At 41.5% G+C, this 22,891-nt stretch overlaps 1 protein-coding gene across 1 annotated transcript; it reads right to left on the bottom strand.

Annotated features, from left to right (window-relative positions):
• Positions 1-2,393: 2,393 nt before the first annotated feature.
• On the bottom strand, positions 2,394-11,502 carry LOC114249942 (heterogeneous nuclear ribonucleoprotein F). Its single transcript, XM_028183667.2, has 8 exons — positions 11,240-11,502; positions 10,918-11,046; positions 9,859-10,023; positions 9,373-9,511; positions 7,130-7,284; positions 5,104-5,228; positions 4,448-4,555; positions 2,394-3,790 (listed from the first exon to the last, which is right to left on the bottom strand). Exons 1-8 carry the CDS (start codon positions 11,355-11,357, stop codon positions 3,677-3,679), a joined length of 1,053 nt encoding a protein of 350 aa, XP_028039468.2. The 5' UTR covers positions 11,358-11,502; the 3' UTR covers positions 2,394-3,676.
• Positions 11,503-22,891: the final 11,389 nt, after the last annotated feature.

Genomic DNA, 22,891 nt, shown 5'->3' on the forward strand with positions numbered 1-22,891 from the left:
ATACACACGTTAGTATTAAAAAATCTCACAGATGGCGCTGTATTTAATTGTATGTATATTTCTGTCTCATTCTTTGCTGGCTTCATACTACACATTTTTGTATTTGTGTTTCTTACCTGTCGTTTTTTCCGTTGCATCCGGTTTGAAATCACAACGATTCTAAAGAAGTTTTCACTTCAAAAAATTTAGGAACTTGCTCAAGAATAAAATGTCAATAAGAAAACAAAAGAGAAAATTACTTGTTAAATATTACTTCTAGTAATAATTTTGTTTTCCCATTCGTGTTTAATGTTCATAATAATAAAATAATGTTTATAAAAATATGACAAAATATCGGTAACCTCAATTGAGCCACAAAGGTAAACTTTAAGCCATGTTACAGTTTGTTCCTTAGAAGTTTATCTAAACAGTTGAGCAAATAATGATTTATGTCAATCATAAAATATGTAGTTGGGAAACGGGAAAAAATAAACAATAGTACCGGAGGGGGGGGGGGGGGGAGTTGAATCGTAAGCATGCAGTAGACATGTCGCAGAAAACAAACATGATGAGATGAGTAGCTCAGTAGCTGGTGCAAAAGAGCGCTTGTTTGCGAGCGACGCGGCGGGTGCCGTGCCGGGCTGTCGGACTCACGGCAAGGGTGGCAGCGGGCAAATTGTAACGTCTGCTGTTAAAGATCTTATGAGAGCGCGTTAAGACTAGTTTATTGTAAATTATATTACTATATACCCTGATTATTGAATTTACGAATGAATGTTATTAAAAATGAATCGAAGAGTGATGAAATGGTGAATAAATAGTGAAATGCACAATCATAAGTATCGTTCAAACCCCGATTATGGGACGATCCATTTTTCACTCCTGGTAGTTTACAATAAAAACCAACCACTACCTATCTTTCCAAAAATTTGTTTTTGATATTCGCTACCGCTTATCGCCCCGCTCAACGCTCAGCCCGCTGCCACCCAGCGCCCCACTAATGATTACTCATGATTTATTTGGTGAGCTCATTTTATTGGCGACTGCTTGCAGGACCAGGAGCCGACATGACGGAAAGGTGTAGGTACAAAACAATAATACTATAATAAAACAATAATAACTCTTGAAAATTATTGTAGATTTGTAGTTAATTTATATATTTGTGTTTTTATTAATATTTGAGAAAAGTTGGTGAATTTTTATTTTTATGGCTTAGATGATTGGACGAGCTCACAGCCCACCTAGTGTTAAGTGGTTACTGGAGCCCATAGAGATCTCCAACGTAAATGTCTTCACCCACCTTGAGCTGAGTTTTAGGGTCTCAGTATAGTTACAAAGGCTGCCCCACCCTTCAAACCGAAACGCATTACTGCTTCACCATAGAAATAGGCAGGGCGGTGGTACCTACCCGCGCGGACTCACAAGAGGTCGTACTACCAGTGATATCTATGTGCGGGCGGCTGCACGGGTAACCCTCGGTTCTACGGTCTCGTGCCGGGCGCGGGGGCGTCGTCCTGCAGCACCTCCCTATAATACTCAGCATTATATCGGCATACCGCCATCGCCAACCGGCATTTGATGCTGGTACCATTGTCCCGCTTATTTCTGTCGCGAATAAGTTTTGACTCTAATGGTGAGCCATACTGAAGTTGTTGTACAATATAGTTGAGACGTGGAGCTCGCGTCCCGGGGGGTGGCTGCGCTCAGTGTTATCTATGGACTTCGGTCACCACTTTACACCAAGCGAGTCGTGTACCGGTCTACCGGTATTATCTTTGTTTTAGAATGCGAGTTTACGCAGTACGAACGTACCAAGAAACAAGTTAATAAGAATTTAATATCTATGCATACAGGTAGCTTACCAAATGAATATTATTAAGTAATGTTAGAATTTATTATTCATGAGAATAGAAGGAGAATGAAGAAGATTCGTCTCAGCTAGGACGCCCCACTCGACTTCACGAAGGATTGTTGTAATTTCAAAAAACATTTGTATGTCCTATTGCACATAAGACTTACGTAACATAAAACATGTTTACGTGCAAAGTTGATTGTTATTATATGTTACTCATTAGAGCACCATCATTTGGTGGTATCAAATATAATATTATTATCTCCCAATGGATTTGGAAGCGATGTGAGAACTCCTGAAAGATTACAAAGCGCTGTTGATTTAAATAAATTTGGTAACGGAGAAAGAGCACGCGCTTGGCGGTGACATCTCGCCATCTCTCTCACACCTCAACAGCGCGACGTCACGTAACAATAAGCACAATGACTGCGTAGCAAATTGTATAGGTTTTAACTTAGGTATTTCTAAACTGGTTACCACTGTCGGTGCTATATTGGGTATTGGATAATAATATCATGAAGAGATCACTCGTAAAGATTGCAAAAATGAAAATATACGACCATTTATTTGGTAATAAAACTTTAATTTTTTTAACCAATACAAAAAATATTTCTGAAGAGGTAGATACTTCTATTTGCATTTGTACAGTTTACAGGAGTCCCAGCATCGGCAGTAAGTTTTAATATAATTTCAAATAAACCGAACGAGACAGTGCGAAAAATGCTCGGCATAAGTTTTTGTTAAAAAATATAGATTCGGCTGCAGCGAGATGTCCCCTCCCTCCGCGGACGCAGCTACTGCTTGAGCTACTAAAATACCCTCAAATAGATAATTTTAAAAATAAAACAAAAAGTCGGTTTTATTTATATTGTGTAGGTCGCACGCCGACGTGAGCTCTGTGCGTGTACGTGTGTGCGGAGGGTACGCGAGGACTTTGTCAAATAATAACACTTATAAGTTGGTCTCTTTAACACACAGGAGTGTCTTTTATATTTTTGGAAAGTCTAAATGTATATTACACGGCTACATTAACGATTTGTTCCTGTCCTTGTGTCGTCAGCCGCGTCGTTAAATGAAGCTACTATTTACTGATCGAGTTCTCCTACTGGGCTACTGACGACCAGAACAGCAAGCAAGATATTTTATACCATTCTATTTTTACATATAATTTCATTATCTAGATATTAGTCTTGTTTCTTAAAGAGAGTTATAGATTACATGAAAGTATTACAATTTTAAGTACACTCTATTGTTCTAATGTAAATACTCAATGCTTTCAACTTGAAAAAGACAAATTCATTTTTAGGACCTCTACCTATAGTTTTTTTTTTTTTTTTTGTAAAAATACAAATAATATTAATGTTAACTTTTTTAAATGAAATACCATCCCTTATGACGGTAAGGCACCGCGCTGTACAGTTAGTTCCCTCTGCACCGCAATGTTGACCTACATACAGATCTATAAGGACACGAGTTATTCCTAAAACATCAAAGCGAAAATAAAGTAATTTTATTCCCAAAATATCGAATCGTCCAAACAAATGTACATCAAGTTTCAGTTTACGAACAAAACAAACTACGAAATGAAAGCGTCCGTGTTCTTCAACAAAATGTCCTCGTCGCATTATTACACGTTCTGTTCGTGAACCTTTCCGGAGGTTCCTCTGTGGAGATGTCTGCGAGCGCATCGCTAATGGGCTGCCGACTGTGAGTACTCGTGAGCACGTTTCCAGCCTCCAGTTTACAAGTGACGACATTTACTGTGCGCTCTCAGCATGTAATAACTAAGTAATATAATTAATTAAAGAATGGGAGAACATAATCTAGAACAGTTGGACGAGCGGTTCAGTAGTTCCTGTTGAAGTTCCGGTTGCCCTTGAAGCCGCCCGCCCCCGGCGCGGAGTTCATGAACAGCTCGATGTAGCGGTGGTCCATGTTGTTCTTGTCCCGCCTCATCGCCTGCCCAACCACAATACTCACGTCAGACTACACGAACAGCGGAGTGTACAGTGCGGAGTGTACAGGGCGGCGTGTACAGTGCGGCGTGTACAGTGCGGAGAGTACAGTGCGGAGAGTACAGTGCGGAGAGTACAGTGCGGAGAGTACAGTGCGGAGAGTACAGTGCGGAGAGTACAGTGCGGAGAGTACAGTGCGGAGAGTACAGTGCGGAGAGTACAGTGCGGAGAGTACAGTGCGGAGTGTACAGTGCGAGTGGTAGGACCTCTTGTGAGTCCGCGCGGGTAGGTACCACCATCCCGCCTATTTCTGCCGTGAAACAGTAATGCGTTTCGGTTTGAAGGGTGGGGCAGCCGTTGTAACTGTACTGAGACCTTAGAACTTATATCTCAAGCTGGGTGGCGCATTTACATTGTAGATGTCTATGGGCTCCAGTAACCACTTAATACCAGGTGGGCTGTGAGCTTGTCCACCCATATAAGCAATAAAAAAATAAGAAAAGCGTACTGTGCGACGTGTACCGTACGGAGTGTGCAGGGTATACTGCACCGTGTGCATTGCGGAGTTTACATACGAAGCGTGCAGTACAGTGTACAGTGTTCAATGTACAATGTAGAGTGTACATTACGGATTGTGCTACACAGAGTATAGATTACAGACCCTCATGGCGTCTTCGTGGCACTCGAAGTCGACGTCAGCCTCTCCAGAGGGCCGACCCGAATTGTCGAATAGGATGTTGATGTTCACGGGACGGATCGGCTTGAAGAACTGCAAATATTATGTGTACAATGTATTTCACAATTTTAAAATACCTACATGAATGATTTTATGAAAGAAAGACGAATTAATTCAATTGAGAATAAAATGAGGAAAAAAGATTCACTAATTGATTTTTTATTTATTGATATGGTGGGTGGACGAGCTCACGGCCCATTACCGGAGCCTATAAACATCAACAAGGTTAATGCACATCTAGTGCGGCCGTACCAGCCCGCGCGGACTCAAGACGTCCTACCAACAGTAATTACCCGATGTTATTCCTTGACCGTGGAAATCAATCGTGAACATTTGTTAAGTACGTATTTCATTAGAAAAATTGGAACCCGCCTGCGGGATTCGAACACCGGCACAGTCGCATCATTTGACACGAATGCACCGGGCGTCTTCTGCAGACCACCATCACTCCAAAAGTTTATTAGATTAGATTACAAAAATATTTTAAAATACTAGATATGAGACGAGTACTAAATTTGCGAAAGCTTATATAACGTGCGATACGTGCATGCAGAAGTCTTTAGCTTTAGGTATATGCTCACGTAAGCTATATCTTGCGCTGTGGCCCTGAAGGGCAGGCCCCGCATGTGCACGCAGTGGGTCCCGCCGGGCCGCGACCCCCCGCCCCCGCCGCCGCCGCCGCGACCCATCCCGAAATTGTTGTACCCTGTAGAGCATTGTACAAGCCTTTATGCAAGGCAGACAAGCACGAGAATAGTGTGGTTCTAGGTGTTACCCGCGGCTTGCACACGACGCGACCACAAACCCATTGATAGCCCAACCCTAATACACTTAAACTCATTTAGACTAAAATCTGGAAGCCGTAAACACTTCAATAACACCACAATAGTTACGAGCTGTTTAACACTAGAACTACCGTTACATATATTAATTGTTCACTAGATTTTGTATTGATTTTTTTTTAATATTTTGTAATGGTACCTATATATTTTTAATGTTTGTAATACGTCAAGCCGCTTCTACGGTCCCAGAAAATGGAAATTCCTGGAAAAAGACTGCTTTAAAATAACTGAGTTTTCCCTAATGCTCGGAATTTGTAATGTTTTGTGTTCCTTTTTTATTATATTATTGATGTTGTTGTATACAATCGAAATGCCTTCACTCATTACAGTATTTAGTAATTTTTTATTGGCAGTTGTTCTATATGGTTGAAATACTTTCAATACTGTGAACATCGTGCTGAATGTGTTTCTTTCAATTTAGAGTTATCGTAGCTTGCAAGGTAAGTAAATTGTGACGATTTTTATTACCATAAGGGAAAATATATTAAACATATTTGTATTCAGAAACTTTAGCTTAAAAACGCCGAGACGTCCAAAAATATCTCAAACATAAGAATTTTTTTTTCCGATTTCGTGTTTTCGACCTTGAAACTGGACCAGCAGATATTTCAGAGGATCAATCAGAAGAAGAGGTGTGTGTCCTCCGACAGCAATAGCAATTAAGAAGAGACATCCAGAACGTACGTAGATCAAGAAATCTTTTTAGATTGTCGTTATCTTCCAATGAGAATGACCATAAACTAATTAAAATTACTCCTGATAGAACTACATGGACAAAAAATAAAATCTGAATGGACTTCAGGAAGATGATCAATAAATACTATAAATACCATTTTCAAAGCAGTAATTGGGTTCAAAGCATAATATGGAATACGAAGCATAATGAAGAGCACTGTAATTAGTGCTTTTATAATTAACCGACGAATGACGGATTATATTAGAACTAAAAGCTTTCAGAGTTCTTGTTGAAAAAACTTGATCTTTTCCAAAAAAAGTTTTACGCTTTTGGCCTTTTCAAGTATTTTTTTAGCATTTTCGATTTAGCTGTAATAAATGCCAGAGTTTTATACAACGAAATAATTGGTGAAAGTATATTGACTTTTTGTTTCAATTAGCGCGCAGTAGCAATTAAAACTTAGAACAGAGTATAAATATCCATCTGAACTGAAAAATTTTAATGACCTCTTGAAGAACTTCGAGAGTTCTAAATATACGAAAAATTTGCCAAATAGGTTTTTTTAATGAAAATAAAACGAAGAGTACCTATATTATTATGTGCTGGCTGTAAAAAAACTTTTTTTTAAGTGTACATTAAAAAAAAATTGTTGTGATCTAAATAATACCAACAAGATTAAATAGCACTTTCAAAGCAGACAGAATAATACAAGATCGGTAGGTACTAAACCTAAAAAAAAAAAAAAAACAAAGAGCAGTAATGCCGTTTATGTAAATAGCAGTAGGTACGTATTTTCAAATTTAGAAATATGTTTTATTTTCTTTAAAGCTTTTCTTTGAATTTATATTATTATAGTTTATATAGTCAACTAAATATCGGACCGGTCCAGTAGAAATAACAACTGTTGGTAGTTCTAGTGTTAACGAATCTGATGGCTGCGCTTTACCCACATTGGGATTCAGTTCGTCGAGTCGAGACGGAGGCTTAAGCTCGCACGAGGACCGTCGAGTCACTTGGTGCGGTTACGTGCTCGCTTGCGTAATGCCGTCCCGCTCTCACGGCACCACTGTACGGGTGAGGGGTACTCACGGGGTCCGGGGGGGCGCGCGCCGCGGGCGTAGGGCGCGGGGCGGGGCGGGCGGGGGCCCCGACACGCGCGCGCCGGGCCGCCCTCCCCGCGCCCCCCGCCGCCGCCGCCGTACGCGCGCACCTCCTCACTGTCGCTCGGGAACACCTCTATGTACCTGCACGATCAACCCATTGTTCGCTGTACTGACTCACTCCCGCTCGTTACAATAATCAATACACGGTGTATTGTAATCGCTTCCTGTCAAAAGCCCACGTCTAAAAGCCCAAAAAAGTGTTCATTTACCAAACTAAGCACAAATACTGATTGTTTTAGTAAATTCATACTCCATCCTAGCCGCCTACAGCGGTAGACAGCGTTCTGCCCCTGGCATTGCTGAAGTCCATGGGCGACGGTAACCACTCAGCATCAGGTGAGCCGTGTGCTCGTCTGCTTACAAGGACAATAAAAAATAAATAAATAAAACATCCCAGAGTAAGCCTCCCCCTCCGCGTGCAAATGAGTCTTCGTCGTGGGCAATGACTCCAGCCCTGTATACTGCTCAGTCCGATACAGTGAAGCTACTCTTTGTTGCCTTATTCAAAATGTACATCTGTTTCATCATTTATTCTCATATATACTCATGCGGAATTAATAAAACTCTTGAAAAGAATATAAACTAAAAGTAGTATATCGAGATTATTATTATCCTTCACTTGGCTTTGCTTGTTTGTAAATTCCTTTCTCGAGGTGGAATAATTTAACAAACAAGATCTCATTTGGTATTGAAACAAGCACCCGAGGCGTGTAGTCCATGAGCGATAGTGACCTCTCAAGAGCAGGTGGACCAACACTGCTATCTCCGGTGAGAAACAACTAACATTCAATGCTATTACATATAAGTAATTTTAGTTCAAAAATATGGTTTTATTTTTCTTGGCATATTTTAATCAATAAATAATAGCTATAAATATTTGTAGTTTGTAGATTGCTTAACCTGCCGACAAGTACCTTAAACCAAGGTGTAACAATATATCATAAAAACACGTTAACGGGATATTTACTATTCCTAAAAACTAAACCCTTTGAAAAAAAATCCCGGACAAAATATAATTTTGATGCGTAGTGCTTCCCCCCGCCCCGCCGCTCCTCCTTCGGTACGCAGTGCCCCGCGCCCTCTGCCCTGCGCCCACCTTAGACAACTCAATAGCCGATCATCATTTTTGCAATGCTAACTTTATTAGTGTATAATTTTATTTTATTTCTGTCAACCCATTGTATTCTGCTCATCTTTATTTATTAAAAACAGTTTCTGTATCTCCATTGCCTGTTAATTGACCTTCATTTTCATTCTCCTACATCAGAAACTAGTGATATGTAAACAGAAGAAAGCCTTTGTTCCACAGAGGACCACCACAGGCTCATAAAAATCATCAGACATAAATTTACAAACACTATTATGCCAATTTTGTACTCATTAAAAATTAGGATATTAAATAACTAACGGCGGCCTTTATATATCATTGTAACGTATCCACTGTATCTTTAAAGTGATTTTATAATATAGCTTCACTTACATTTAGGAGGTGGTATTTTTTAAAATAACTGAATTGGATATAATTTAAAGGTCAATCAACATTGTTCTGTATTGTTTCAGTTTTACAGACATTCAACTATGTGTAAAATATAATAAAAATGTATGAAAGATAGCATTGACAGTAGATTTTCAATAATTTCAGTGCTGAGTTGATGGGCTGTCTCAAGTTTTGAACTAAGCACCACCAGTCTGCTATAGGTCTATAGGATTCCACGGGCAACCTGTTTATCATCCACCAACATTACTTTGTTTATATTCTGAGATAAAGTCAGACCCATAGCACGCAGGTTTAATACTTAACCCTCTACACCAAATAAAATGTTGCTGGCTTGGGTGGTGTACTGGGGTCAGAGTTAACAATGATTTAATGTTCACTTTGTCATGTTATTCTTTCATTTACAATAACACAGTCTTGAAAAAATAGTCAGAGGTGATGAGATCTTCGGTTGTGTAATTGATTGTTGAAATCATTTTGCTTGTGTTTTTACGTTGATTGATTCATGTATTCAGCTGATTACAGCAACTAGTCAACTATAAAATTCAGATGGCTCTTCCTTATTCTGATATTTTTGTAAAATATAAAGTCATAAATCAAAATAATCATTGAGAATCCCAACACACCAGTCTCAAGGTCCAAACAGCAACACTTTTAAATGAACATCCCCCCACCTGTGTCCTATTTTCTCCCTGTCTCTGATGAGAGCCTCTTGTGCGCTCTCCTTGTCTACGAAGTATACAAACGCCTCGCCCGAAGCCCGCCCCGTCTGATCCGAGAGCAAGTGGACACCCTCCGGTGCCACTGGAATACCTGGTCCCCGCATCACGTGCAAATAAACATTATGTTATGTATTGTACTCGGTCCTTGATGACTTTGCTGTGGCTCTATGGCATGTTTGTGAGTTAGGAACTGGTTTCGGATACTTCAGATTTTTTTATACACACTAATGAGAATACTAATCGCAAGTTATTACAATTACTGTGTAATTTATGACAAGTTTTAATTAGGTGTCAAAGTATGAGTAATTGAAACAAATGTTTTTTTTTTAAATTAAAATAATTTAAGTTTTGCATTTTGCCAAAGCATCACCATTCAAAAACCAAAAATTTTAACCCCAAGATAATAATAAATGCTGAGTGTTCATAACTGTCACTTACCATCAAAGAATTGTACAATTTCTTCTTTGGAGCAACCATAAGGCAAGCCCCGGAGTTTCACAATACCCATGTCATCAGAGACAAATGGAACATTGTCAAATCCATTTTCATTTTGCCGCATGGCATTAAGAGCCCATTCCATGTCTTGCCGATCAGTTGCAAATACTGAAAATTTTATTTCCACATTGATATATGATATATGGTAATTTTATGAAATCATATAAAAATTTAGTACAGCATTAGTTAGAACTGGGCCCAAAAAACCACATTTTGGAAAATAATTTTCTATTTGACACTTTGATATTGATGTTAGCATCCACACTGCTTTTATTAGCATTAAGTAAGTATTTACATCATTTTCACTGAACTAACATATAGGTAAAAATGAAATTACTATTATTCACACAAAATAAATGTGGCACTATTACCACAGACAAAATGGATCACAAATGATAGTAGAACTGGTCACTAGTTAGACAATAAGTTTGGAGTATTCATGTGTGCAATTTTATAATACAATGTTTCAATCAATTTTGAAGGATACACACTAACATAACAGTGAAGGCCGGAGTAGAGTCCTAAGAGTAATTCAATTTAAGAAATGTTGTTATATTGATAGATGGGTAGCACCATACTACTTCTAGTATCTTGTTGATCATGTATTTGTGTTTGCAGGGTAGAACAGTAAGCAGTTTTAAATGCATGATATATTATGAAGAAACAAATAATCCAAAGTGAAGACAGATAGACCCTTCATCCACATTCACAAAGCAACAACACCTGATTTAAAAAATTGGGATGCAAAGAAATTAGTCCAATATAATTTTTTTATGTCTATTACTTGATTACATTTGAGGAATATCAATCTTCTGTTTGCAGGAAATATTCTTTTTGACCCTTTCATAGTAATTGTTTATTAATATTGTAAAATTTAGGTGATTTTAATCGAAGCCTAGACTAAATACATATCTTTTTTATGCACAATTGAACAACTGAATATGAAAAACAACCCCATTCACTTCTAAAAATCAATAATAACTCAAAATCTTCAAAATTTACCTTCAATGTATCTTTTTCCTAAATTTTCCTTGTCTTTTTTGAGTGCAAGGTCCACATCCTCTTGACTTTCAACTTCTACAAAGCATTCTCCTGATGGACGTCCTGGACGTATTTCAGTTAAATACACACCTATAGAAACGGGATACTTTGCATTTAATCCTTTTAATAAACTGGTTTTTTATCTATGAGCATAAAAGTTGTTAAATAACTGTAGAAAATTGAAACATGCTATAGGTAATTTTTAAATATTTTTTTAATAAATTTTTCTATATTTGATAAAATCGGCTTCTTATTTAGGTCAAAATTAAAACTTATTAATTACCAGCTTTCCCATCAACTATTTTAACCCCGTTTAGAAAATCGATGACATCTTCGACGGTGGTGGAGAAAGGCAGGCCACGCAATTTTACAATATAGCCGCTATCTCCCGACCCCAACATTGCTCCTGCTATTAATAATATAGAGTAAATTATATTTTTGAAAACAAAAGTATTTTAATTTTTAACTGACAAAGAAAGATTAGAAAATATTCTCGAAACAAAACCAGCGAAACCAGAGACTTCATCAGATTTCTATTGCTTTTTTCGTCTTTGGATAGGCCAAAGAAACTTGCCCGTATAGCAAACTTCAAAAAGAAGAAGTAATATTTGTTTAAAAAGTGTATTTCACTAACGTAATAAAGTTGTTGAAATGGAATTCAATTAATTAAAATGGGACAAAACCGAACAGGTGGTATTTGTTAACATGAAATTTAACAATATTTTAACCGTTTTGATTTATATTTTCACATTTATTCACTTGTTTACAGATATTGATTATTTGATAATACCACTATATTGTATTCTTCTTCTCAGTCGTTCTCTCCTGGCGGAGTGGTCGTGGTTATGTAAGTCTTAATGTTTGGTCGTCTTAATGTATACGTTTAAATAAAAAAATACCCTAAACTGAAAAAATAAAGCAACTGCAAATCATAACCATACTCACACCAAAAAGTTCCCAAACAAGAGATGTATCTAACTGTTGTTAAGATTTTAATTAAATTTAATATATCCCTATTTAGCACTGGCAAAAAAATCTAAGAACATCGGCAGAATATCACAAAATAATATCAAAAAAGATAGAAAAACTGCAACTGCTTGACAGACAAGGGGAATGTGCCGGGCTCGTATTTTTTTAAACTACCTAATCACCAGTAAATGTTCTTGAAATGTACTGCAAAACTTAAACTGAATAAGTGGTGAGCAAGCTCACAAGACTGAGAGGCGTTGCTAATATCCAGGGCCGGATTTAAACTTAATGCCGCTCCTGGACATAAAAAAAAATCCACCCCAATACTGGAATATTACTTAAACTTATATTTTATATATTATGTTACAGAAATGTGCACATTTGGCTGAATATAATGTATATGTACATTTCCCGGCAAATGTGTACTCTTGCCTTCACGTTTTGATAAATGTATACTCATAACTTCATATTTTAAGAAAAGTTGGAATACAAATAAATTAATAATGTTGTTGCAGTAAAAAATATTTATTTAAATAAACAAAAGGCTATAGTAACGAAAATTATTTTAATTAAAAAAATGTAAATGACAAACAAAACATACTTTTCTTTGCATATTATATAATATGTCGTAGGTTAGGTTAGGATGTATATTTTTTTTATAGTTGTGCGTATTCTTTTATCTATTCTAGCACTTGCGATTTCGTATTTTGTATGCCGCATGGCACATTTACCAAAACGGGGCATGGTCATTGTGAATTCAATGTACATTTCCCTTCTTCGAAATTGAAAATATATATAAATATATATATATTTAAATCGCTGAAGACTTCTTGCGTCTTTTCATAGTCAAATCCTGTTGCATCCATCGTTTCTAATGGGTTTTAAACTATTATTCGTGCGAATATAGTTTCATTGGTGTCGTGTAAATTCTATTACCGACAAGAAATTTTATTTAAATTCGAAAATAAGAGATATATATATATATATATGTTGGAGTATTTCCACTTTCGGGTAGCGACATGGTAAGCGGCGGTCTTCGTAAGTCAATAAAGCCAGAAATGTTAACTCAGAGCGTATATTACGCAGGAGCGTTCCGTCTGATACGGCGACTCGCTCGCTTCTGAGCTCGAGAGAGAGAGAAGAAGAAGGGTCGTCGTACCCCCTTTCGGGGGCACGGAACGGGCCTCGGGGCAAACCCCACTACCCGGGCTGAAACTCCCTGCCACATAGGGCAAGGGTGAAATGATGCAGGGAGGACTTGGGGAGAGGTACGCTGTTCGCTGCGTGTTCGGCGGCAATTTACATCTATATATACTTGTATATAATACGATGGGCTGTCTGGTGACGGCTCGATGCCCACGGCGGTGACACCCCGGCGCCGGCTGCTGTCCTCTGTGTCCTACTGCTATTTTTTTATTATTTTTAAGATTAACTAAAACTAACTAAACTACTATGTACAACCAGGGACAACAGTCAGCGATCGTGGGGCCCGCCACCGGCCCCATGCCGCGGCCCCGCCTCTACAAATCAGAGGGGGAGCCGCGGCACTAGTAAGGCGCTCACCCGCTCCGGGCTCCCCAGAAGGGGAAGTCCGTCACGGGGAGGGGCTGACTTAAAACACTCCCCAAACGGGGGAGTGGTCCACCCTCGGGGGTGGAAAATGGGTCCCCATAGGGGGGCACCCCAACAATGTGGGGGGAAGTGACGAGTGTGGACAGCCCAGTCCCATGGGGGCACTCATTATGAGCACTCCCATATCACTCCGGTTAAGCCGACTATCTTACCACTGCCGGGGGTTCCAGTAGCTTCCTTGGTAGCGCCCGACCATCAGGTGGTCTGGCGTGCAAGGGAGCTAAATTGTGGAGATGCTCGTGGGGTCCACCGTCAGCCCGCTCATAAAGATTACGAGCTAGCCTCCGGATGAACTCCTCGAGCGACTCCACATCTAGATCCCGGGCGATTACGTCATTTCTGACGTAACGCCCTGCTCCGACTATCGTGCGAAGAGCCAGATTTTGCTGGACCTGTAACCTCGCCCGCATACCCTGCGGGATGAGGTGATACCAGGCCGCAGCTGCGTTCGTGATACGGGAACGGACATACGTCTTATAAATGCCGAGCTTAGTCCTGACCGGCAACCTGGAGGTCAACACCGGCCGGAGGAGGAATCTCGCATAGCGAGCGGCCGCCAACGCCGACATGGCGTGGGCGGTCATCCTCAAACTTCGGTCGATATCGACCCCCAAGTACCGGACGCTGGATCTAAACTCGACATTAGCGCCACGGAGACTGAGCTGTCCCGGGACGACTGTTGTGCGGACCGGACCGAAGAGCATAGCCGCAGTCTTCCCCACGTTGACCGCGACCCTCCATCGGTCCAGCCACTGGGGCAGTAAGTCCAAAAGCCTCTGCATCCTCGAAATGGCCGCAGAGGGGACGTTGGATGACGAGAAGTAGGCGCTGTCGTCGGCAAACAGCGCCAACTTCACGTCTACTTCCCACGCTTGAAGGTTTCCCTCGAGCGTGGGAATGTCGTTGGTGTAGAGAGCGTAGAGGAATGGTGCCAGGACGCTTCCCTGAGGAACTCCAGCCGTGAGTGGGCGCACCGACGACTTGGCGCCCTCGACCGCGACAAAGAAGGATCTTCCCTCCAGGTACGACCCCAGCAGTCGCACGTAGGCGTGCTGGAGGTCCGTGTTCTGCACCAGCTTGTGGATCAGTCTCGCATGCCAGACACGGTCGAAGGCCTTCTCGATATCGAGAAAGATTGCGGCCGTGTACTGGCGCGCGTTGAACCGATCCGCCAAGTGGTGCATAACGCGGACCAATTGCAGCGTTGTCGAGTGACCGCTGCGGAACCCGAATTGCTCGGATCTGGGAAGGATGTAAGGCGACATCCTTCTCAGCAGCAGCCGCTCGAACAACTTGCCCACATGCGACAGCAAAGTGATCGGACGGTAACTGGAGGGATTTCTCCTATCCTTGCCGGGCTTGGGCAAGGCGATAACCTTGCCCAATTTCCAAATTCCCGGGAAGTGTCCTGTGGACAGAATGGAATTGAACAGCCGTGTCACATATGACACGACCATTTCAGGGAAGTGGAAAAATGCGAGGGAGGGAATACCGTCCTCACCCGGCGCCTTGCGCCTCTTCATCCGCTTGATGATGAGGCGCAATTCGCTGGGAGTGATGAAATTATCATCTCCCAACGGTGGCACCGGGGAGGAGAGTAGGCTTGCTACGCTCTCTTCCACCGATTGGTGGAATGCGGCCTCTGAGGGTGCAGAGTCATTAGGAGCGAACTGCCGCTCCAGCATTACGGCCAGGACATCGGCGCGGGCCTGAGCCGAAAAGCATCGGTTGCCCCTCTCGTCCACAAGTGGACAAGTCGCCCCTATCGGCATCTTCTAACAGCCGCCTGCCCACTGCTGAGTTAAGTCGGGAGCCCTACGCGACGTGCTTCGCGTTGAGGTCCCCGACCAGCAGAGCTGGGCGGCTGTCGTGATTCAGGGCCCGTCTTATGTCCTCAGGGTGAAATTCAGGCCCCGGGGGTCTATACGCGGCATAAATCCGCATATCCCCGCCCGAGGTGTGTACCCTCACACCGACCGATCGTGTCGATGTGAAGGACAGCAAATCCAACTGATCATGCACCACGTCCCGCCTGACGAGGGCCGCAGTGCCCCTGAACGGCCGCCCGGCAGGGGTAAGCTCATCACGTCGGTACATGAAGTAGTTGGGAATCCTGAACGCATCCTGAGGACGTAGCTTGGTCTCGCCCAGGAGCAGAACCTCAGGGTTGTACTCCTGGGCGAGAACAAGCAGCTCGTTTTTCCGGGACTTTATCCCGTCGGGGTTCCAATAGATGATGCGAAGCTCTTGGCTAGCCATTGAGCCTCGTCATCAACTGGTAGAACCCCGACAGGATAGCCCCGAAGGGGCTGGTACCCGAAGCGATCCCGGAGTAATCCCGGATTACTCCGGAGATCACCTCGGTCAAGTTCTCCCACAATCTGAGAAGCCAAGCAGCGAATCCGGCAGGCTGAGGTGCCTGTCGGTCGCTGCGCCGCTCGCGCTGTGGGCGGGGGGAGAGGGGGCTGAGATATGCCCGAGATGGCTGGTTGAGCCTGGGGCAGTGGGGTCGTTCCCGATTGTGAAATCGGTTGAGAAGTTGGGTCGATGGGTAGGTTTACGTCCACCTCCATTGTTGTAGGAACCGCGGGAGCCGGTGCAGTAGGAGCACTCACCACTGCATCCCGTTGGGCTCTCTTCCTTAATTTTTTTTTTTATTTTTTTAGTCGATTTTTTTTTTGTTTGGGACCTGATATTAGCGGGGCTTGTGTTCCAGCACGAGCTGGAACGCTGCTATTTGGATGGGGCGGTCTAACAGCGTGTGAACCACGAGGGGTAGGAACAGGTATACCCCGCCGCGGAGCGTTGGCCTCTGCCATCAGCGTTGCCGCTGATGGATTGGCCTCCACTGACACGGCAGGGGGGATGGGTGAGGACAGGGGAGGGGGTTGGGGCTGGGAGGATTTCCCTTTCCCTTTCCCCTTCCCCTTCGGAATGGGAGCTACAGAGGGAAGAGCTGTGTTCCCGGGTCGAGGCACCATTGGCGCAGGAGGAGGGACGGTCACTCCCATCATCCTGGCCTTCTTGCGGTAGACCGGACACCGCCTATCAACGGCCGCGTGGTCCTTCCCGCAATTGGCGCAGGAGAATGGGCCGTCCCTCGGCCTCGGGCAGTCCGCTACGACGTGCTCGCCGGCACATCGAACACAACGGACCGCTCGGTGACAATTATTGGAGGCGTGCCCGAAGGCCTGGTAGCGATGACACTGTGCAGGCCCACGGGTTGGTCGCCATCCCTCAATCGTCACCCCCGGCAAGTACAGCAGTTCATTGACTGCGTACAGGCGGGCGAGGTCGTCCTTCGAGAGGTGGTCCAAGGCTACGTGAAACACGCAGCCCGGGCGCCCTCTCTGGGACCTGATGCACCTGGCGTGACGAGCCGGAAACCCCAGCTCCTTCAGGGCATCGGTTACTTCTGCCGCGTCAGTATCGGCAGGGAGGCCCCGGACAGCCACCTCAGTCGGAATCTCCCCTGTCAGGGCATAGCAGTTCCATTTAATGGTACTATCCCTGGCAGAGGCCTCCAACAGGTAGGTCTGGACCACCCTGTATTCCTCTACCGACGTCGGCAGGAATCTAAAACCGGCGCCGAAGGGTCGCGCCGAGGGGGCGCGGCCAAGGCGCTCCCTAATGGCCGCCATGTGGCGGGACCAATTAGGGAGGGCCTCCACCATTATTGGCGGGTGTCGGCGCAGCTCCTCTTGGGCACGACCCTTCGGCCTCGGGGGAAGGACGTGAGAGGGTTGGGATGTCCATTGGATGGATGGGATACCCGGCCTAGCTGCCATAGCAGCATAGGAGGTAGAGGGCGTGGGATTTATCATAGGGCGTGATGCGGTCTGGTGGACTCGAGGTCCATATACCTGGTGGGGTCCAGGTTACCCGCCGTGCCGCTTAGGGCGGGGGACCTCGGATAGAGTCCACCGGGATTGGGGATAAGGTTGGGGAAGGAGAGTGAGGAGGGGTTCTTAATTGCCTAGGAGCAATCCCTGTCCTGGCGGGTGCTCTAGGCTTAGGAACGGGTTGGACTGGGATTGGACTCCCAGAGAGGGAAGTGGATCTTGACAAGGAAGGAGTAATAGACTCGGTAGAGGAGTGATCCGTGGACGTGGTCACGCTCTCTTCTCCCTCCGACCTGGAGGAAGGGCCTATACGTGGGCGTTTATCTTGGTCGCCCGATGAGCCTCGGTCAGACTCTGACCTGGCTTTCTTCCGCGGCCGAGAGGGCCCAGAGGGATCGGCCGACGAAGGAAAGTTACTTTCCACCGGTACGATCCTCAGGGATCCCCTGGCCGCGGCCGAAGGCCCGGACGAACTGCCCGCACCGGGTCCCATCGGGGCCATACGGATTGCAGGTGTTGGTGTTGGTATATGAACTTCCGGCATTGCCTGTCGTCCCTTATGAGACGGGCCGGGTGTGCTGATAGTTGGGGGTGGGTTCCCCCCCAACATGATTTGGCCGAACTATGAACGGCCACTACGGCTGACGGTACATCGGTACTACTTACTATTGGTGACAAACGACCGACTCACCTTATTACTTAGGTATACTATAATTAAAAAATTAGTCAACTAGAATTAATATATGAAAACGAATGGAATAGTGTGCAAGGTAGGAACTAACTAATGGGCCCGAGCTACGCTGCAGGCACCCTCCGCGACCGGCTTGCCGAGTTGTACGTGGGTAAAACAACTATTAAAAGAAAAGTAAATAAAACAAACAAAACTAACTTACCCTCAGGAGCTCCAACTCGATGGGCTTATAAAAGAAAAAAAACTAGTAGTAAAAAGAAACTAGGATTCCACCCCAACTTTAAATAAGAGGGGGATAGAAAACTGTCAGCTAACTAATTAATTTAATAAATATGAGAAAATTAAAAATTAATAATTAATAGAAAAGAAAAAAATTAATGATAATAAAAATAAAAATAAAAATCAACCGGCCACGACGGGAGAACCCACAGTACGTCCCGTGGAAAGCAAAAGAAAATAGATCACAAAATTATAAACTAATAATAAGTAAAACTGGACTGAACTACTACTAAAATGGTCACTTATGAAAGTCGGTCGGTTCACCAGTAAAGGTCATACGGAATTTACTAAAAACATAATTTAAAATTTACTAAAAAAAAAATTAAAGTTATGGAGGGTATATCTAAATTTATAACTAATTTAATGTACATAAATTGCCACAGTGGCGCTAGTGGGCAGTTGGAACTAACTACCCTATAATAATAATTACCAATTACTCCTAATAATAAATTTAATTAAATCTTAGGTTAATTGTAAGAATAAAAAGAAAAGAGCAATTAAATAAAAAATGACAAATAACAATAGAACTATATAGGGACTAATCTTATTAACCTAAGCACGGAACTAAATACGGGGTTCCCGACGCCGCCGCAAACCACCACCATAGTTCAGCTACGCGGGTTTAATAACAGCCCCTCCTGACCCCGAAGGGTAGGGGAGGACTGGGAACGGACACAGATGGCCAGACTCGAAGGCGCTAACGTAACTCGGTTTTTATTCTTAGAATAAAATGAGTACGCAGCTTTTCCAGGCTGATCGACAACTACCCGCAATTAACTGATGTTAAAAAAAGAAAGTGTCGAACAACTCACCTGGTCCCGGGTCCTGCGTTACGTTGCTCGGAACGTCTCCGCGCCGACACAACACCGCTAGATGCAAACACACTCACTTTGGGCACACACAATTGCACAGCACAACACAATAGGGGCCTCGTAGCACTGGTGTCCCGGGCATCGAGCTCGAGAGACAACAACGGAGCGTTTTTATAGCAAGGTATCGTGGTGGGACGATGTTGTTTACGATTCTTATCTTGCACGTGTTGTTTTCGATGACTGCTTGCACGTGTTGTTTGTCGTCCCATCTTTATTAGTTATCAACTAATGGTTTATAAAAACACGCGCCGACTTTTATATATATATAAAGCTGAAGAGTTTGTTTGTTTGAACGCGCTAATCGCAGGAACAACTAGTCCGATTTGAAAAATTCTTTCAGTGTTAGATAGCCCATTTATCGCGGAAGGCTACGTAACACCACGCCAAGATCAATACAAGCGGAGCACCAATAAAGAATGTTTCAAAATCAGGGTTTTTTCCCTTTTGACAGGTTGCGCTGCGTGCGCTGCAGAAACGATCAAAGTTTCGCTAAAATAATGTATGAGAGAATTGTTCCCCTTTAAAATATCTAAAAAAAAGTCCGCGACAGCATATGTCTATATGTTAAGATTAGCTCACTATACCGTTTTTATGATAACCAAATTTGTTCTAAAATAAAGCATTATTTGCGAACTATTACACGCGAACGAAGTCGCGGGCAAAAGCTACTAGTTTATATATTTTATTTTTCAAAATTAAAATAACTAATTTATTGCGGAAACTTTATCTTATATTATGTCATGTGTTCCAAAAACCTAAAAATTTTTTCTTCTTCTAACAATTATAAATTTTGACTGAGGGTGACTTATAATTATATTACACAAAAAAAAAACTAATTAAATATCTTTAATTACAGAAAATAGAAAAATCGTTTATTAATTTAGTTTCCAAGGAAATAACTTGATTAAATCATTTTAATTATTAATTTTTACCAAAAGTGCCAAAATTATAATTCACAAATAATGGATGAATTGATTTTCTTGAATTATCATTATCATTAAAAAGAAAATTATTAATTATTAGAATAAATTAATTATATTGAGCAATCTTGATAAGAGTTAAAAAAATGTTTACATTCAAAATTTTGCGGTCCTAAAAAATTTTCAGCTGTGGACACTTGCCCTAGCTGCCCCTAGTGTAAATCCACCACTTTTTTTTTTTTTTTTTTTTTCCTACCTAAGCTGAGAGCCTTGAGAGGCTATATCAGCGTAACCCTAACTTTAGTAGGTGAGCTCACGGGGCTCAAACCTGACGATGTTGCTAACACGAACCCTAGCAAGAGTCGTGCTTCGCAGAATCTACCACCGGATCGGAAACGCGACCCACTGAGAAGATCCGGCGAGAAACTCAGTGGGCTGTGTCTGAGAGTTAATTTACTCGTCGAGCCCTTCGTCGCAAGCGACGGGTTCGACGAGAACGGTGACCGGTGCTTGAAGTACCTAAAAGCACCGTTAGTGGATCGGGAGGATCCGAGATAACGTGTTTTGGGCGACGTCGACTGCTTTCCATTCTGTCCGCAGGATCGGGAATGATCCACCACTGCTAATATCTGCTTAATATATATAGTATTAGTGTGACCATAAATACTGTGATATACAAAATATAATATTATACACAATTGGCGGGAAGGCAAGGTGCAAAGTTGTGTGAAATGTTTTTGTAATAAGAGAAAACCTTTAATGAATATAAGGTTTTAATAAGCTAAAATTAACAGTAAAATTTGTTTTGGTTACATTAGATACATTGACAAATAACCATACTTCAGTGCTAATAACTAATAAAACAGATTGACAATGACATCAACTTAAGACTGTTAATTTCAAGTAAAATGTTTACATCAGTTTTATTTTTTAATTTAGTGTTTCTTAGGGTTTAAATATCTAAGAACCGTGGTTTATTTGTTGTTTAGTGTCAGTGAAAGTGCACAAATGTGGGAAAATGAAAAAATATTGAATAATTTTGCTGAGACTTTATTTTTTAAAGAGAATTCATTTTATTTTTTAGTCCCATTTCATATTACTTCATGTAATTAAAAGCCATTTTTTATAATATTAATCAACTTCATTTCATTTCACTTCGTATTCTCATTTGCAGACTTAATGACTACATTAATCAAATGAATTATCAATCAAATTACTTTTTGATAGGTGGTTTAGCGGCAATAGCAATTAATTAAAACGTAAATAAGAAACATTGTGTTTTCTTGTACCGGTAAAATGGGGCGATTAGGGATTGACAGGCGAATCGGGAAAAAACCGGGAAAATCTTTCGACGCTCAATATAAGTTTTATATTCTTTGCAAAATCTTCCATTTTTTGTAGTTTAATAGTAGAATGTTGAAAGTTCACAAAACAACTCTGAATATGCATGATGATAGCTGCTAACTTATAAAAAATCGCGTTTCAAATTAACTTCCTGTGGTGGTCATTATTTTAGTGCTAGAAACTTTGCTCTCTTTTATTTATTTGATAATAATAGAAGACAACTATGATTTATAAACGTTATTTAGTGTTTGAACCAGCATATATATTAAAGGTAAGTCTCAGTTGTTATTGGTTTTAATGTATTTGATTAAATAAAAATACATGTAAAAATCTGTTGTTTTTGGGGATATTGGGGACGTCTTAGGTACAAATAACAACGAAAAAGGGGTCAATTGGGATGAAAATACGTGAAATGGAAACGACCTAAGTATAAATAGGTACAGGTTTGTAGGGTTGTCTATGTAGTTATAACAATATTTTTTAAATTTGTTGGTAAAAATCTGGTTTATTCGAAGCGAAATTGGGAATAAGTCTTTATTTGAAATAGATAAGCAATTTAATATAAGTAAGTCGATTTTGCAGAGACATGTAACAAGATCAATAAAATCTCAAGGTGGACAAAAATGTCTAAGTAATACATAATAAAATATTTAATATTTGTTCAGAGTGGGGGTATTCATCTGATTAATCCATGGAATAACCGACACACCTAATCTCTTAACCCAGATAGAAATATCAGCACTGTCGATTGCACCTATAATTGAGGTGATGTCTGCCATGTACTTTTGTCAGTTTTTCAATTTTTTTTATTGATGATCACTTTGTTGGTGCAACTAAATAAATAAATTAATTAAAACTATATATAAAAATAAAAGTAGTGCAAACCCTAGGAAATTTCTCATTTCGTCCCAATTAACCGCAATTTTCGGGTAAATAGGGATTACACCTATTTTTGCATTTTTTGCTTAAACTGGAATGCTAGTTGCATAATTTTAAATTAGATAACAAAGATGCCCTCAAGACTCAATCATTTTGATCCTGATATAGCATTATATACATCAACAACTACCTTAAAATTGCTCATAAAGTTGGAATTTGTCCCTAATCGCCCCATTTTACGGTATAAGAGAAAATGTATTTCAGAATGACACCGCACATCAAAAGTAAAAGAACATAAATTCAAATTCAAATGCAGTGCATCATAGACAATTATACGTGGACAGCATCACGACCTTCCAACACTTTTCAATCTAATTTCTAAAATCTATTACACATTCTAATAAATGTGTAATAACGGTGGTTTATTAACCGTTTAATATCTGTGAAAGTGCACAAATGTGGGAAAATGAAACAAAGTCGGTGGATGTAACTTCTCGGGATCCTCCA

The sequence above is a fragment of the Bombyx mandarina genome, chromosome 06, assembly GCF_030267445.1.
Source record: "Bombyx mandarina strain Sakado chromosome 06, ASM3026744v2".
In the NCBI taxonomy this organism is placed as follows: Eukaryota; Metazoa; Arthropoda; class Insecta; order Lepidoptera; family Bombycidae; genus Bombyx; species Bombyx mandarina.